Genomic DNA, 17,305 nt, shown 5'->3' with positions numbered 1-17,305 from the left:
TGTATAGCTATTACCTGTTGTTATGAGTTTAATTGTTTCCCCCTCAAAAAACATACTTTGGAGTTCTAACCCCTGGTACTTCAGAATGTGACCTTCTGTGGAGATTTACAGAGGGAATCAAGTGAAAATGAGGTCATGGGGTGGGGGTGGGGGGCTAATCCTATATGACTGGAGTCCTTATAAAAGGGAAATTTGGACACAGAGCCAGGCATGCATTGAGGGAAGAACCACGGGGAGAAAAGGAGAGGGGCCTGGGACAGATCCCTCCCTTACAGTTCCCAGAAGGAGCCACGCCCACTGACATCTGGATTGCAGGCTTCTAACCTCTAGGTCCATGAAACAACAAACTTCTGCTGTTTAAGCCACTCAGTCTGTGGTACTTTGTTACAGCAGCCCCAGGAAACTAACAGAGCAGTCTTCACTTTTAAACGATTTCAAAAAACCAAAACTTGTACTTACGTCATAGTATTTTTTGGGCTTCAGAAACAGAGGTAGGTGGAATTACTCATCAGGGATTCGTTACAATTGATTTTGTGCTGAAACCAAACCCACAAGACAAGTACAAACACTTACTTCACTTCTAAGGAGTTGCTCTGCTTTGCTTCTATTCATATTTCTGCAATACCATCTGAACAGAAAAAGATACGTTTAAGGCCTCAGGTTTTTAAAATTGTTCTTTTTTCTTTTTAGGATTAGCAAGGTATTGATAATATTACTCATCAATAACAAACAATAAATAAGAACAAGACCTCATTCATAATCTCAATAATATAGACAACCACTAGTAGCATTTGGATACACATACATGCAGACTTTTTCTACCCATGTTTTTATGAAGACACATATGTACGCCGACATTCTTATTTTCTTTATTAAAGTGAGGTCAAGCTACACTTGCTATATCAGAACCTGAATTTTTCATATAACGGTATATGATACACACCTTTGCAAAGCAATGTAGTCCTGCGCATCACGGTCTGGATGTGCCATAATTTATTTAAGCTATTCTTCATTATTTAACATAAAAATCATTTCTAATTTTTAACTATTATAATAACAGCAAGAATGAATTTTACCCCACTGACTCAAATACGCAGGAAATGTCACCACGTTATTGTCTTGGATTCCAATTAAATCTAATCCCAAGCCCCCATCCCACCAATAGGCAGTAGATTTCATCTCAAATCATCATGAAGCCTCCCCTGCAAATTTCACGAAGGTCCCAAGTATTGAAAGAAACAGAGCAAAACAGAAGAGCAGGCCTCCTGGGTCTTCCAGACTTACTGGTTCCAGCAAAGCCCTGACCCCTGGCAGCCCTCCGAAGGTCTACTGTAGGAATTCCGCCAGGGCCAAGCAGTGGCACCTGCCCTCCCACCACTCTGTGCCAAGCCCCTGCATATCGGTGCCCCTGCTTAACCCTTGAGAAATCTTTCCTAAGGAAAGATGGATACTGCCATCTCCCACCTCATCCTCAGAGGTCTCCCTCTTCCTGCTTCCCCCAACCCGAGCTCTCCAGGGGATTATGAGCAAGTTGGCCAAAGAAGATGAACTCAGACTGTCGGCTTTAAACTTGGGTTTTTGTTTTGTTTTGTGTGGTTTGTTCTAGATGGACTTTAGTGGGCAGAGAACCCTCCATCACAGTCCTATTTCCCAAGGATTCCAATGTTATGAAACCAGCTTGGCCCCTCTAAACCCGTGAAGTTTCCACCACTGCCTCAGCCTTTTATAAAAGAAACAGCACCTGCTTTTGGCCCAGCAAACACCCCGAGACAAGCGAATACAAAGGCCTTCCCTGACTGAGGAAGGGAAAAATACAAAGAAGAAAATACAAGATCATTTTTGGTCTGGATTCTTTTATGCAGTTGGAGTGGACAAACACAAATTATAATCTCAACACAAGTCAAAAACACAATTTACACACAAGCCAAAAGCTCCAATTTTATTTGGAGCCTGAAGTGATTAACCAGGTCTCAGGATTGTGGGTATTAAGATCTCATTGTTGTGGACCCCACTTTATGAACTGAGACCAAGTTCAACAAAATTGCAAATTTAAATTCTGATCAATTTCTGAATGTAACTGAGAAATAAAATAAATGAGGAGAACAGAATGGATTCTGTCCCTAAAGCTTTCCCATTGATAGGAGAAATATTTGTCAGGATACCAAAAACAATCATAAAAGTTAATTAGAAAAGGTAGCTGCAGCTCTCATTATGCATTATAAACCAACAGGACCTGAAAGATTGAAAAAAAAATTCTCTTTATTAATCACAGGAGATCCAAGCCCACATCTTCACAGTGAGAGTAAGCGATGGAGGTTCAGGCTCACGTTCAGATGCAAGAAATCAGTAAAGCTAGATTGTGGCTCTCAAGAGAAATTCGATATAAGATACCCAGAGAAAGAAAAAGGTCCTTTCCTCACTTGGTATATTCAAGCTCCTGGGAAGGGATAAAAGAAGGAAAGAAAAAAAAAAAATCCACAGCACAAATCCTATTCTAAGTGGTCATTTGTATGGTATTTGCAGTTTCCCCAGAAAGGATGTTTTCCTCCCTAGGATATAAACTCAGACCCTGAAGGGTATGTTGAAGAAAGGAAAGGAGGAAGGAGTGATGAACAAATCAAAAGCTGAGTCATCTCGTGGTGAGTATTTCCTAATGGTTCTCTGTGGCTTCTCTTCCTCTTCCATGATACCTACCACCAGGCAAGGAGGGAAAGACAAGAGTGGCTCTGCTGAACGCATCCTGTCGGGAAGAACGATGCACACGTGGTGAGCCGGAGAGCTGCCGCCCAGACGCCAGCCCGCGTGCGTCGCCCACGAGCCCGGCACAGAAATGCCTGTTGGAGGTTAGTTAGCTTCCCCTGATGAAGGAACTATATACTTCTAGAAAGAACGTCCAGGATTTGTAAGTAGCTTGTCATTCCATTCTTAGGTATCAAAACCCTAATGGGAATGAGGGTTTCAGATTGGCTAGTCACTTCAAACACTCCAGAGGGACAGGACTTCATAGTGCTGTCTGAATAGAGGGGAAAGCAACTTTGGGGACAACCTTCTGGAAAGGATGGATCCTGGCCAAGCTTCTTGGAGAGGGTGGGTTGGGTAAATTAGAAAAAGGAGGCAACAGGTATAAACTAACAAAAAATTGAAAACAACCAACCAACCAACCAATGAGCTAAATAATCTTTGCTGGTTCTCACTTTGGCCCTTGCCTCCTGGATCACCCACGCAAAGCCTTGTCCTAGACTTTTCCTGTTCTAAGGGTTCTTGCATTCCTGTCACCTTCTTCCTTTAACATGCGTCCATCAAGAACATCTTACTGGGGCTTCCCTGGTGGTGCAGTGGTTGAGAATCCGCCTGCCAATGCAGGGGACACGGGTTCGAGCCCTGGTCTGGGAAGATCCCACATGCCACGGAGCAACTGGGCCCATGAGCCACAACTACTGAGCCTGCGCGTCTGCAGCCTGTGCTCCGCAACAAGAGAGGCTGCGATAGTGAGAGGCCCGCGCACCGCGATGAAGAGTGGCCCCCGCTCGCCGCAACTAGAGAAAGCCCTCGCACAGAAACGAAGACCCAACACAGCCAAAAAAAAATAAATTAAAAAAAAAAAAAGAACAGCTTACTGACCACCACAACGAGCCCAGTTTCTTTCCTGCAGCACTTCTGATGGTCCTGTCCCCCTCCAACTGGGACCTGGGTGTGGAGGTGGGAACTAGGGTACTGACGGCCCTGGGAGCTGCAGGCTGCCAGTCCTGAGCCCAGCCCAGTGGACAGTCATTGCCCGGACTCCTCCTGCCCCGAAACAAACAGCAGAAGGGCTCTTGATTCAGCAGCTGGCAAAAGGCTTTTTAACCCTGGAGACATTTAAGACGTGTTACAGGATGGGCTTTAGCAAAATCCAACACCAACAGTGGAGTGGAAAGACAGCAGGAGTGACTGTCAGCACTGAGAACAGGTTTTTCCTTCCTCATCCAGTCAGGGCTGGCGCCACGCCACGTGGAATCCCCACTCCCTGGGCAGCTGGCTGAGGGGACTCCCACAGCAAGTTCACTTGCTCATGCCGAGGTGGAGTCAGACACCCAAAAATTGCATGGCAATGAATCATAAACTTCCTAAAACCCTTATTTGTAATCCCATGAGTCATAAGGGGAGTTCTCACATTTAGATAAGGATTATCTGGTTTCCAAGCACATCCCTCCTGAAATCACCAGTTACTTCTCGGTCAGATCCCCTTAAAATCAGGTCCAAGCTTTTACCTTTTAGCATCTTCCCTAATTCTAAGGATTTACTCTATTTTCCTAAAATGTATTCAAGAACAAAACCACTATTTTAGTTACATGCTTTGTATACCCTCACCTACTTCTAAAACAACTTTGAGGGGGTCACACCACCGAGTGCTATGACTTTTGAATCTGTTAATCCTTTTCTAGACTTTTAAGGTACACTCACATTACAGGAAGTAACATGGACAGAGGAAACAGCTTTGTGTTGGTGGTGGTGGTGACAGTGTTGTTTTTAAAGAAGTGAATGAAGCGTCAATACACCACCTCAGAATGACCACAAAAGGCTCATATATATTTGGTATATATGAGCCTCTCACTAAAACCTGGCCATGCACTGTTAGTGAGCATATAAACAGCAGCCCATTGTTTTCTCTGAAAAGTAATTTCACAGCATGATTAGGAGTCTTAAGAAGTTCATAACTAGCCTTTAGCTCAGTACGTAGATTTTTAGAGATCTAGTTTAAGACAATAAGCAGGAAGAGGTATCCCAGTATTTTTACATAGTAAAGATGCCTAAACAACATAATGCCACACAAATAAGGAAATGATTATATAAATTATTGCACATCCATGTGCCATATGTCTGGTTGTACCCCTTAAGGCCTCGCACAGTGCCTGATACACACTAAGGTCTCAGTAAACATTTGAAGAATTCACGACTGAATGAAATATAATGCAATTATTAAAATGTTTTCGAAGTACATTTAATGGCATGAGGAAATACTCACACTCATAATATACTGTTAAGTGAATTAAACAGGATATAAAACAGTATATACAGCATGATTCTAAAGATTGAAAGGAAATATATGAATGTTGACAGGGGTCAACTCTAGTTGATTTCTGAATAATTTCTCTTACTAACATTTTTCATATTTTCAAAGAATTTTAAAACAATAATCACATATTGTAATTATAGTTAGAAAAGAGAAACAATCAAATGTTTTTTTAAAGGCCACTCTGGGAAACTGTATTTTGATTTCCTGAATGAATGAACAATGAGCTGTATTTCAAAGTCAGCTAAAGCTATGATTCGTTTAAAATCAATTCAATTATATTCACTTCTGTAATTCTATTCACACATAGTACCTTCAGGTAAAGTGTATTATAGAAACTAATTCTCACAATGTCTATTTACCATCCTAGACAACTAAGTTAAGGATAAGTTAGTACATCCTTCCAAAGATAATGAAAGATAACCATTAATCTCCAAAATGTCTTACATAATTAGGAAAATAAAAACATTTTCTAGTTCTCCACATTCACAAAATAACCTTTTACTTACTCATATTGATCTAAGTTGTTTGATTTCTTTCCTGTCACGTAATTACTTGGGATATATCCTTCACTCCTAGAAATAAGAAAAGTACTTTAGATAAACTGAAATTATTTTACTGAGAGAGTACTAAAAGAAAAATTACTGCCTTTCCGGAATAAAGTATAAAATTGCCTAAAGCTTATAAGAAAGACTAGCTGACCCCCAATAAATAAATATAGCTATAGTATTTGATGCTTCACAAAGGACTTCCTCATTTGATCCTTACAAAAATTCTGAGGTAGGCAGGCATTACTGTACCCACTTTTTGGTGGGGAAACTAAGGCTTAGAAAGGTTGAGAGACTTTCTCAAGGTCTCAAAGCTAGCCAGCAACAGGGCCATAACTTGAATTCTGAACTTGTGACTAGGTTCAGAGCCCTTCCTAATATTCCATGATGCTTCTTTTGAATTCACAATTTCTTGGGATGTTTTAAAGAAACCACTACTTCAGAAAAGTTGAAGTGTTGGATAAAAACACCCATCACTCCAATACCTCAACAGTCTGTGTAGTGCATTGTTTCACAGAGGGTAATGCCTGACATCTACACCAGTATCATCAGGTCACTTGTTAAAAAGGGAAATTCCGGGACTTCCCTGGCAATCCAGTGGTTAAGGCTCTGTGCTTCCAAGGCACTGGGTGCGGGTTCGATCCCTGGTCAGGGAACTGAGATTCTGCAAGCCGCGTGGTGCACAACCAAAAAAAAAAAAAAAAAAAAAACAAAGCAAATTCCTGGGTCATACCCCCAAGAGATCTGAACTGAGAAGACCTATGTGGGCCTACGGAATCTTTGATTTTACCCCAGATGACTCCTATCTCCTATGCACATTACAGTTTAAGGAGCAATCATATCAGGTAAAATCTTGGTTGGAGCCAAGAATTTCAGCATAAGAGAGATACATGTATAAAATTTCTAAGTTGAGTAAAAACCTTGTAATCTTAAATTTGAATTTGAACTATCAGTAAGAACTCATAACACACACACAGACACACACACACACACACCAGTGCATATATGTAGCTCTGCTGCACGGAGAAAGGCCTAGAAGCAACCACAATCCAGCAGCAATTAGAATCCAAGCACCCCAGCTGTTGTCTCTAAATATTGCTTCTTACTACAAGGAGCCAGAACTCCTTGGGGAAATGGCAAATTGCAGGTTTGGCCAGGAAAAATACAAGATGCACGTGAGCTATTTTATTTTATTCAGAAAGCAGGGAAGCTGAGAAACACTAAAAACGTCCCCAGTCAAAAATAGCTACCACTGACCCATGATGGGACAATTCAAGCAAAAAGAATGATGACTGCAATAGACTGAAACCAAATAGATAAGCATCTATAATAACACAAAACATTATTGGTTACCATTGTTATCAACAGAGGAAGCTTGGTCATCAACTCATTATTCTGAAAAGTTGGTAAAAGATAAGAATCCAAAATGTATCTTGCCTTTCCTGCATGAACTAAATGAACTGGTTCATGAGGCAGTTCTTCTTTAGAGATTTAATAAATGCAGATGGAATGACAGAATTAGAAAAATCACCATTTTGCTATCCCTAATGAAATAATGGATCTAAGCAATAATCATCAATGGATGCCAAAATCATTAGGTGAAACACTGATAAAGAACTTTATGATGGAGGGATAATGTTGACACCTGAACCAATGAGTAATCCTGGCATCATCAGAAGCGGAACAACCAGATACACAGGACACAGATACATATTAAATGACACCATGTGGAAGCAAACAGCTTAATCTAGATTGTGGCTCATTTCATAGAGAGAATAACCTGGTTTTATCAATAAATCAAAAATGAGAAGAAAAAAAAAAGGCTAGGGATTGTTATAGAATAAAAGAAAGACGTGAGACCTATCAGCCAAAATGCAATGTGTGGACCTTGTTTTAATCTTGATTAAACTGTAAAATACAGATTAGAGCTAATCAAGGGAAACCAGAATTACAGAGTTGGTACTATCCTTCCACCTGGGCCAGAGGGTCCCTGCTCTGACCTCACACTTTCGAGAGGATGTTAAAGCCCATGATCCCTCAGCCCTCCTCTGGACCATCATCTGCATAACTAGGGCCCCAGAATTCTCTGCCCACTACCAAGCCCTACATGGGCCTTTCCAATGGGTTTCATCCTTTGGAAAGCAAATGATGCTGATTGTGTGCACCCACTCCAGCCCAGGTCCAAGGAGTGACCGAGTTGGGGGGTGGCTTTTGCAAATCATGTGGACAGAGTTTGGAGGTACGGCTGGGAGATTCACATGGTACGTGTGAGATGGAGCCCAGGGCAGAAGGGAAGAGAGAAGGGAGACACCTCAGGGAGCTGGCCCTCTGTGCACTATCGCATTCTGGCATGGAACTCCAATCCAAACCTTGCCTTCCTTGTCATTTTGAAGGTATGTATGTTTGTCAAGCTGGAGGATAAATTATATCTTATTTACCAGTTTGTTAGCTTGACTTATAACTTCTAAATATTTAAACATATGATATCTGGGCTTTTATTTGTACTCTTCTTCTAGTCCTGAAAATGTTGCGGGAAAGCCTACAGATGATGTTTTTTAACTTATTGTTAAGTACGATAATGACACAGCAGTTGTTTAAAAAAATCTTTAGCGGTTAGACTTAGGGGTGAAATGACATGATGATTTGAATTTAGTTTTAAATACTTGAGAAAAAACAGTTGGGAAGATTTTACAGTCAAGACTGGCCAAATGTTGGTAATTTCTGAAGTCAAGTGACAAGAGGCTCCATTATACTATCATGTACTTTTTGGATATCTGAAAATGTCTATAATAAAAAATAAAAATCAATCTTCTACAGTGTTTGGCAAAAAAAAAGCAGTGATGACCTTCTTGTAAACACAGATTAAAAGGTTTCCAAAAAGGTAATAATGCACAGCAAACCAGCACTCAGGAGATCTACCACTGCTGAGAAGTGAACAGAAGACACGGACCCTGCCCAAACCAGGGGCTTCCACTGCTTCTCCAGAAGTGACCTGAGGAACAGAGAATTGGAACTCGGGGTGGGACAGGAGGTGAGAAAGCAGACTTGGAGGGCAGACATGCTCTAACCAGGCAGGACAAAAGAGTCCTCCTCTTCCTACCCACAGGAACTCAGAATATAAACAGGATTATATTTCAGAGGTAAGCACAGGACACAGAGCTTTCTTAACGAAGCCTAAGACTCATCCCCTATGTTTATCCACATTTACCCATTATTTACCAATAATAAGGTTGAAAGGACTATTCTCTTTAAATCCTAAATTATTTTGTATAAATAATGTTTGTTTTTAAATTTCTTGAATGTATTTTAGACATAGACACATATGCACATACATATAGACAGAAAGACAGACACAAACACACACATACACATTCTCTCTCTCTTAGACAAATCTAAGATTACTTTATCTTGGGGGTGGGGTGCGGGGGGAAGGGACCTAAAATGTAATTTCCCCCAAGATCAAACAATCCAATGAGACATACAATGGATGAGAAAGAGACCGGTGTAATGGATTCTAATTTCTGGAAAGGAGCGGTTGATTCATTTATATTTATTGAGTCACTACTAAGAATACATTGTGTTACTGCAAAGTAATAACATATATTTTCATTTATGGCCGCTGAACTAGTCTCATTACATAACAGTTACAGGTTATCCTCTTCTCACTCAGTATTTAACTCCCAGCCACCCACTGTGTATCACCCACAGAGAAGGAATACCTACCCATATTTATCTCTTGCTCTCCACCAATGAACATCATTCTTTTCCAATATGATATACTCCTGGCCTCTCTCTAATCTGAGATCATGTGCTTCTGTCGCTTGGAAATCATACATGGCTACAACTATTTCTTCACTATTACCTTCTTCTTCAGGTGGAATTGGTGGGGGAGGCCTTCGCTAAGAAAAGGAGGTAACATATAAAAGTTTAGTCTTCTGTTTGAAACTGGGTGTGCAGTAAAACACCAAGCAATGCGCACGTCCCCACAGTATAAAGTCTGCCGTAGATAATCTGGTGAACCCGCACCATGAGTTTGATGATATTGATGCTACTGGACCTCTCATGGGTTTTAGAAGCTAGGACAAGAGCAAAAGCTGTCTTTCAACATCAAACGGCTTCTGCTCAGTGTCAGGACTAGCTTTCCAGGGAGAGGCAAGGGTAACGTGAGCAGAAACCAGGAGGACTAAAGGCAGACCCACCATTTAATGGCCTTCAGTGGGGAAAAGCAGAACTACTTCTGTCAGGTCTCCGCCCACTCAAAGGAATCTGCACTGCTTTGTGCCTGCTGTGTGCAAGGCACACTCTTAGTACCTAGCTAGCATGCTGTTTCTCATTTTTTTTTAATTGAAGTATAGTTGATTTACAATGTGTTAGTTTCTCATGTACGGCCAAGTGATTCAGTATATATTCTTTTTCATATTGTTTTCCATTATGGTGTATTACAGGATATTGAATACAGTTCCCTGTGCTACACAGTAGGACCCTGTTGTTTATCTATTTTATATATAGTAGTCTGTATCTGCTAATCCCAAACTCCTAATTTATCCCCCTCCCTCTCTGGTAACCATAAGTTTGTTTTCTACATCTGTGAGTCTGTTTCTGTTTTGTAAATAAGTTCATCTGTAGTCTCATTTATTCTTAATACTAATCCCATGAAGTAGAGTATATCATTTCCATTTTACAACTGAGGAAACAATGGCTGAAGTATCCCACCCAAAGTCACCCATCTCAGATTCATGCTGGATCAGGCTCCTCCTGAGTGCAAAGTACATGTGTTTTCTACCATACTCCACTATTCACAGTCACTCCTTTGTCATAATACTGGGGTCTTAAGACTGAAATATTCCTTTAAAGTCCCATGCCTCTTGTATAATTCTCGAAGCCAAAATACAGGCAGAATGCCAGATGATAATATCTGATACAATTAAATTGATATTATTTGACACCAAAAAAGAAACAAATCAAGTGAGCCATAGTCTATCCATTTCCGACGTGACCCTTGCAGGGAGCAGCACCACAGGAATGAACATAAACATACTTAATAAACTGCAGATGTTTCCAAACGTTAAAGACCAGCTTACCTTCTTTGTTTCCGGTGCTGGTGCTCGAGGTAGTGCTTTTCTTACACCTGAAAATGACAACGACAAAAATAGGTCAAAATGCCGTCTACCAATGATTGATAGTTTTAAGGAAAAGTAAAAATGAACCCATAACAGGAAGTCCACTCAGACTCTCTCACTCTGGTGCATTTTGCTTGTAATACTATTTTAGAACAGATTTTTTAAAATGCTATTAAAGCCGGTTTGTATTTCTGCCTTCTTGAACAGACTGTAAATGCCGCAGGGATTGGGGCCGTGTCTTGTTCACTGTAAACAAATGGGACTACCTCAGAACCAAAAAGCTTCTGCTCAGCAGAGGAAACCCTCAACAAAATGAAAAGGCAACCAACAGAAGGGGAGAAAATATTTGCAACCCACATATCTGAGAAGGGGTTAACATCCAAAGTATACAAGGAATTCATACAACTCAATAGTTAAAACAAATAATAATAATAACTCAATTAAAAGTGGACAAAGGACCTAAACAGACACTTTTTTTAAAGACATACAAATGGCCAATAGGTACCTTAAAAGGTGCTCGACATAACTAATCATTAGGGAAATGCAAGTCAAACCACAATAAGATACCACCTTATACATATTAGGATAGCAATTCTAAAAACCACACATGATAACAAATGCTGGTAAGGATGTGGAGAAAAGGGGACCCTTGTGCACTGCTTGTGGGAATGTAAATTGATGCAGCCACTATGGAAAATAATATAGAGGTTCCCCCAAAAATTAAAAATACAACTACCATATGATCCAGCAATCCCACTTCTGGGTATATACACAAAAGAAACAAAATCAATACCTTAAAGAGATAGCTGCACTCCCATGTTCATGGTAGCATTATTCACGATAGCCAAGGTATAGAAACAATCTAAGCATCCATCAACAGATGACTAGATAAAGAAAATGTGGCATATACATATAGAGAATGGAATATTATTCAGCCTTAGAAAAAGAAGGAAATCCTGTCATTTGTGACAACATGGATAAAGTTGGAGGGCATTATGCTCAGTGAAATAAGCCAGACAAAGAAGGACAAGTACCACATGGTATCACTTACATGGGGAAGCTTAAAAAAAAAAAAAAGTCAAACTCATAGAAATAGAGAGTAGAAAAATGGTTGCCAGGGGATGGGGGGTGGAGGAAATAGAGATGTTACTAAAAGGGTACAAGCTTTCAGTTATAAGATGAATAAGGTATGTTAATTACAACTCAATTAAAATATATAGAGAGCAGGAAAAAAAGATAAATAAGGTCTGAGGATCTAACATATAACATGGTGACTATAGTTGATAGCACTGTGGTGTATAACTGAAGTTTACCAAGAGAGTAGAACTTAAATGTTTTCACACACACACACACACACACACACACACACACACACACCCACAAAGGTAAACACGCAAGGTGATGGATGTGTTTATTAACTCAATGGGAGGAACCCTTTCCAATGGATAGATAAGTATATCCAGTCATCTCATTGTAAAATTTAAATATGTTACAATTTTGTTAATTATACCTCAGTAAAGCTTAAAAAAAAGAGAAAAGCTGCTGATGGTGCTACATTAGGCTCACACTTTTAACAGAGTCATTTTTAGTAGGCTTTCATATTGTGATAAAAATTCCCAAAAACAGACCTTCTGATTCCATGAGATGGCCCTACTGCTAACTAAATAAAATTATTCTTACAAAAATACACCTACCCTACATTTACACTGTGCTAGAAAGTGTGAAGGCCATATTTAACCAACATCAAAATCAAAATCATGTCACTTTCTCCCAATAATACCAACAGTATGTACATCCTGAACACAATATAACTACAGAATAAAATGAATACTTACTACTCTCAAACAGATTATATCTTTCACATCCAGGTGCTAGTTTTTCAGTTTGTCTGCAACACTGATAACTTCCGTCTGCCCAAAATTTAGGATGGTATTTAATCATAATATTATTGTTGTTCTTTATTTCTGTAATTCATAGACACATTAAATGATGAGTGAAATAAAACAGAGATAACAGAATGTTTCCTGTTGATCATTCTTTCTCAAATACTATGTTTATTATGAGGAAACCCTCATAACATATAATCCAGCATTCAGAAAATCCACGGAGTTCTCTTTCACCTCTTTTTTTGGTGAGGCACCCTTGTTAACAGAAGTGACCTCTGCTACACCATGATGGATAAACACAAAAGTCAGCCCACCACCATTTTGTTCTGCAGAAAAAGCGATGAGGATTATGCAGGTCAAATCATTGATTAGTATACTTTACATACAAGTCAATTCATCCACATCAAATGTTGACTACATAGACAATTTCTTAGAAAATACCAAATCCTGTTACCATAAAAGCCCGGTGCTTAGTCACCTCCAAATGTATTACACATTAAATGAAAGCACGTTCTTCTTAAAAACTATGTATATGCCACTAGAAGGAACCAGATTATAAAAAAGGAAGTTAACTTCAACATGTGTCACTTACAGTAACAGAGAATGTTCTTGGAGAAACACTTACTGTAGATTAAAAGATTATAAATGCAAGATACACTAGCCGTATCTCTGTCTTAGTGACAACAATGTTATATTCTGAAATTATGTACAGATTAATATTTTATTATATGAGTTTTACCTTCTTTTAACTTCTTCACCCACTGGTCCCTGCTTTGTGCACTAGGTGCAAAAATGTAAAGTGTGTTAGCATCGTGCACAACCTGAAATAAGACAAAAGACGGAACAGGTGAGAAAAGCTTAGACACAGCACTCTTGGCTAGCACAGAGCCCTTGGTACCACAGGCATCAATAAAGGATTCTGAAATGATTGACCAAAAGTCAATTACTTCCGATCCAAAGAACCTACATTCCCTTCTTACAAAAGCACATCTATTTCTTCATGTCTCCATCCAGTGGGATACACATTTTACAAAGGACTGTGCTTTTACAGAAAAAAAATATATACAGAGGCCAGGATGCTTTGCCAATCTGGTTATTTCTTGCGATCTAATTAACTAAAGTTCCTTAAGTAAACTTGGTATAACAGGGACTATTCCAATCGAATATTTTTCTGAATAATATTTGAGATGAATGGACTACTCTTTCAACATCACTCCTATACCTTCCTTTTGCCACTATAAATAACTGCAGTAGGTAGCTTAATTAATCACTGACCACCCCAACTCTATACTTTGTGCTTTACAGACATTAATTCAACTAATCCTACCATCAAGGTATTAGTATTTCCATTTTACAGAGGAGGAGACTAAGGCCTATCCAAGACACCCCAATTCTAGATAACTCCCAGAGGCACTATTCACATAGAATGCACTGCAAATGGTGCCCCTTAAGTTACCTGCCCATCAGCATTTGGCTGGTCATCCAGAAAGCCAGGATCCTGACTCCAGAGCCCAAACTTTTAACCACAGTACCTCTTTCAGAGGTACCTCCAGGTGAGCAATTGAACAGTCTTATTCTTAATATTCTTAATATTAAGAATAAAATTAAGCATGGGAAACTAACCCAAGAATTTTGTCTTTGGTCTATCACTTTACCCTTGATGGTCAGTCACAAGGTGGAAACACCCCAATTGACTAAAAAGTATCTGGGGACTTCCCTGGTGGTCCAGTGGTTAGGACTCTGTGCTTCCACTGCCGCGGGGGTGGGGGTGGGGGGCCCGGGTTGGATCCCTGGTTGGGGAACTAAGGTCCTGTAAGGTCCCGCAAGCTGCTTGCGGCCAAAAACAAAAAAAACAAAAAAAACCCAAAAAACAAATCTGGCTAGAAACCTCCTTTTACCATGTCACTGGATTGAACACAGATAGCTCTTTCATCAATAATTGGCTGTTCCTGACCATATTCAATAGATAATCTTGTGGAATAAAAGTCATATTTTTATGGCAAGACAAGAGAAATTTAAACAAAAAATTCTTCTCTGCTCTTTGGCCTCCTCTCTCCCCGCATTGTGCATTGTATAACTCTATTATGCATCACCAAACCTCCCCATCAGCAGAAATACCTGCTCAACCCTAAAGAGCAACATTCTCCTAGCAGCAATCACTCCTTAAAAGATAGCATTCCTGATCCTTCCTGATCTTGTAAGGGGTCACATGACCCACTGTGATGCCGCTTAGATCTGGAATATGTAAACTGTCAATAATACGTCACACGATGTCCAGCCCTCTGTCTCAAGAAACTTACATAACTGTGTCTTGACTTCTAATGGGCAGAATAGTTCTCAGAGCTTTCTGAGATTCTCTTCCCAGGTTATAATCCTCAAATTTGGCTTGAATAAAATTTTCCATTTCTTTCTTAGATTGACTGACTAATTTTTTGTTGACAATCCCTTCTCATTCACTTTAATCAAATAAGTGCAGTCAAACAGCAATGGGAACACCATAGAACAAATACTGCTATATTCTGCTCAGTGATTAACTCATCCAACTAGCACTTTGCTGGGACTACATGAGATACAAAAATAAATCAAATACCTTACTACAAGACAGAAAATGAGATGTGATAAAGAAGTAAAGATAAAGCTCTATGAGGGACGTGGGGCTGTAGTTGCCTCATTTGGCCCATGACTTTCACACCTGTGATACTGTGATTCACCGTAAGAAATATATATTGGTCTCTACCCTGGTTCCCGACACAGAGCTCCTAGAAAACTCTTGGAATTTCCTGTGCTGAGAATGATACAGGTGTCTTTTGTTATACTAATAAGGTGACTACTGGAGAGCCCCTAGGGATGGGGGCTGGTTGCCAGTGAAGCCAACCCTGTGATTAGAGGGTTGGAACTTTCAGTCCCACTACCCCCCACCTCTGAGGAGGGGAGAGGAGCTGGAGATTGAGTTCAATCATCAATGGCCGATGATGTAAACAATCATGCCCATGTAACAAAGCCTCTATGAAAACCCAAAAAGGAGAGGGTTCTGAGAGCCTCAGGGTTGGTAAACATGAGGAGATGTCCGCAGACAGATGAATAAATAAAGACAATTGATACACACACACACATACACACAGTGGGATATTATTCAGCTTTAAAAAAGAAAATCCATCCACTTGCAACAACATGGATGAACCTGGAGGACATTATGCTAAGCGAAATAAACCAGACACAGAAAGAGAAACATTACATGACCTCAGATGTAGAATTTTAAACAAACTCTTAGAAACAGAGAGCAAAAAAGTGGTTGCCAGGGGCAGGTGAAGGGGGGCAATGGGGAGATGTTGGTCAAAGGGTACAAAGTTTCAGTTATGCAAGATGAATGAGTTCTGGAGACCTAAAGTACAGCATGGGGACTACAGTTAACAATACTGCATATTTGAAATTTGTTAAGAAGGTAGCTAAGTATTCTCACCACCAAAAAAAAAAAAAAAAGAAGGGAAGAAAAGAAAATGGCAACTATGTGAAGTGATGGATATGTTAATTGGCTTGATTGTAGCGATATTTCACAATGTTTACATATATCAAAACATCAAATCGTACACCTTAAATATATACAATTCTTATGTGTGAATTATACTTCAACAAAGCTGAAAGAAATCAATCAACAAAGCAATGACAGGAAACACTAATGTCAAATAGTAAGCATGACTAAAAGCCCAGAATTTCACTGTCACAAAAATATGCCAGCTCACCTGAAATGGATATTTATTTTGACAGGGAATGACACCATCATCATTCTTCACTATTTCCACACATCTGATTTTTGACACATCAATACATCCCTTTCTGTACTTTTTCTGTTAAAAGAAAAAAAAAAGAGAGAACCATTCCAATCATGTTAAGGAAAAAATGTTATTAATAATAATATTTGTTTCAAAAAATCATTGATTCAAAATATTACAATTTCCTTAATAATTATCTAAATCATGTCTCCCTATATTGTTAAAATTATTCAAAATACTAACACTATGAGGATTGTAATCAAAATAATTAAGTCCTTTAATTTCCAAAGATGAAATTGCTCTGTCCTTGCCCTCCTCCAAAAGCTCTAGATCTGTTTAGAAAGGAGTCCCTTTGATTGTGCCTTCCTCTCAGACACACACTGTAACTTCTTCAACTTCTTCATGACAGCCATCCCCTCTCCCCCGAAAAAGAAAGCATCAGAGACCAAACCAAGCACTCAATCACAAACGCAAACTCCACCAGTTACATCTTCCACTCCAGCACACGGAACTCAGGAGGATGTGAGATGGACATAGGGCGCTCACACAAAGCCTCCATTCAGAGTCTATATTTGAATTTTCTTTTTTCTTTTTTTTTTTTCTTCCCTATTGCCCTTCCTCCCCGCTCAATGCAAATCTCCCTACAGCAAGTAACTAATGACATACCAAGACTCCCTCCTCCGAATCATTCACACTCTTGAGCACTTTAATCTCACATCTGAGAATTTATCCCAGGGAAAAATCCGGAAGATACAAAGTAGTATGTGCAAAGATAACTTGATATATCATATCCATTAAAAATTATTACAAATACAATGAAGAAATTAAAAAATGTTTACTGAATTATATTAACCGATACATCCCACACAAAAAGCTGTATAAAGACTAAGGTTATTTTAGGAGGGGGTGTAGATAGTCATATGACAAA

General features: G+C 39.5%; 1 protein-coding gene across 9 annotated transcripts in view; it reads right to left on the bottom strand.

The window, feature by feature from the left end:
• Positions 1–17,305, bottom strand: part of TEC (tec protein tyrosine kinase) — a 150,044-nt gene that overhangs the window by 23,222 nt on the left and 109,517 nt on the right. For all 9 annotated transcript variants that reach the window (XR_014244102.1, XM_082390592.1, XM_082390588.1 and 6 more), the window contains 7 exons: positions 16,348–16,452; positions 13,347–13,428; positions 12,557–12,685; positions 10,683–10,729; positions 9,325–9,500; positions 5,563–5,628; positions 574–628 (listed from right to left, as the gene is read on the bottom strand). Coding sequence is in view for 8 of the 9 variants with exons in the window: in XM_082390592.1 (XP_082246718.1) it covers positions 574–628; positions 5,563–5,628; positions 9,325–9,500; positions 10,683–10,729; positions 12,557–12,685; positions 13,347–13,428; positions 16,348–16,452 (660 nt within the window). In the remaining variant the exon portion in view is untranslated. The remainder of the gene's footprint in view (positions 1–573; positions 629–5,562; positions 5,629–9,324; positions 9,501–10,682; positions 10,730–12,556; positions 12,686–13,346; positions 13,429–16,347; positions 16,453–17,305) is intronic.

This window comes from Balaenoptera borealis (assembly GCF_965194805.1).
Source record: "Balaenoptera borealis genome assembly, chromosome: 4".
NCBI lineage: Eukaryota > Metazoa > Chordata > Mammalia > Artiodactyla > Balaenopteridae > Balaenoptera > Balaenoptera borealis.
This window is presented reverse-complemented; position numbering and strand designations above follow the sequence as displayed.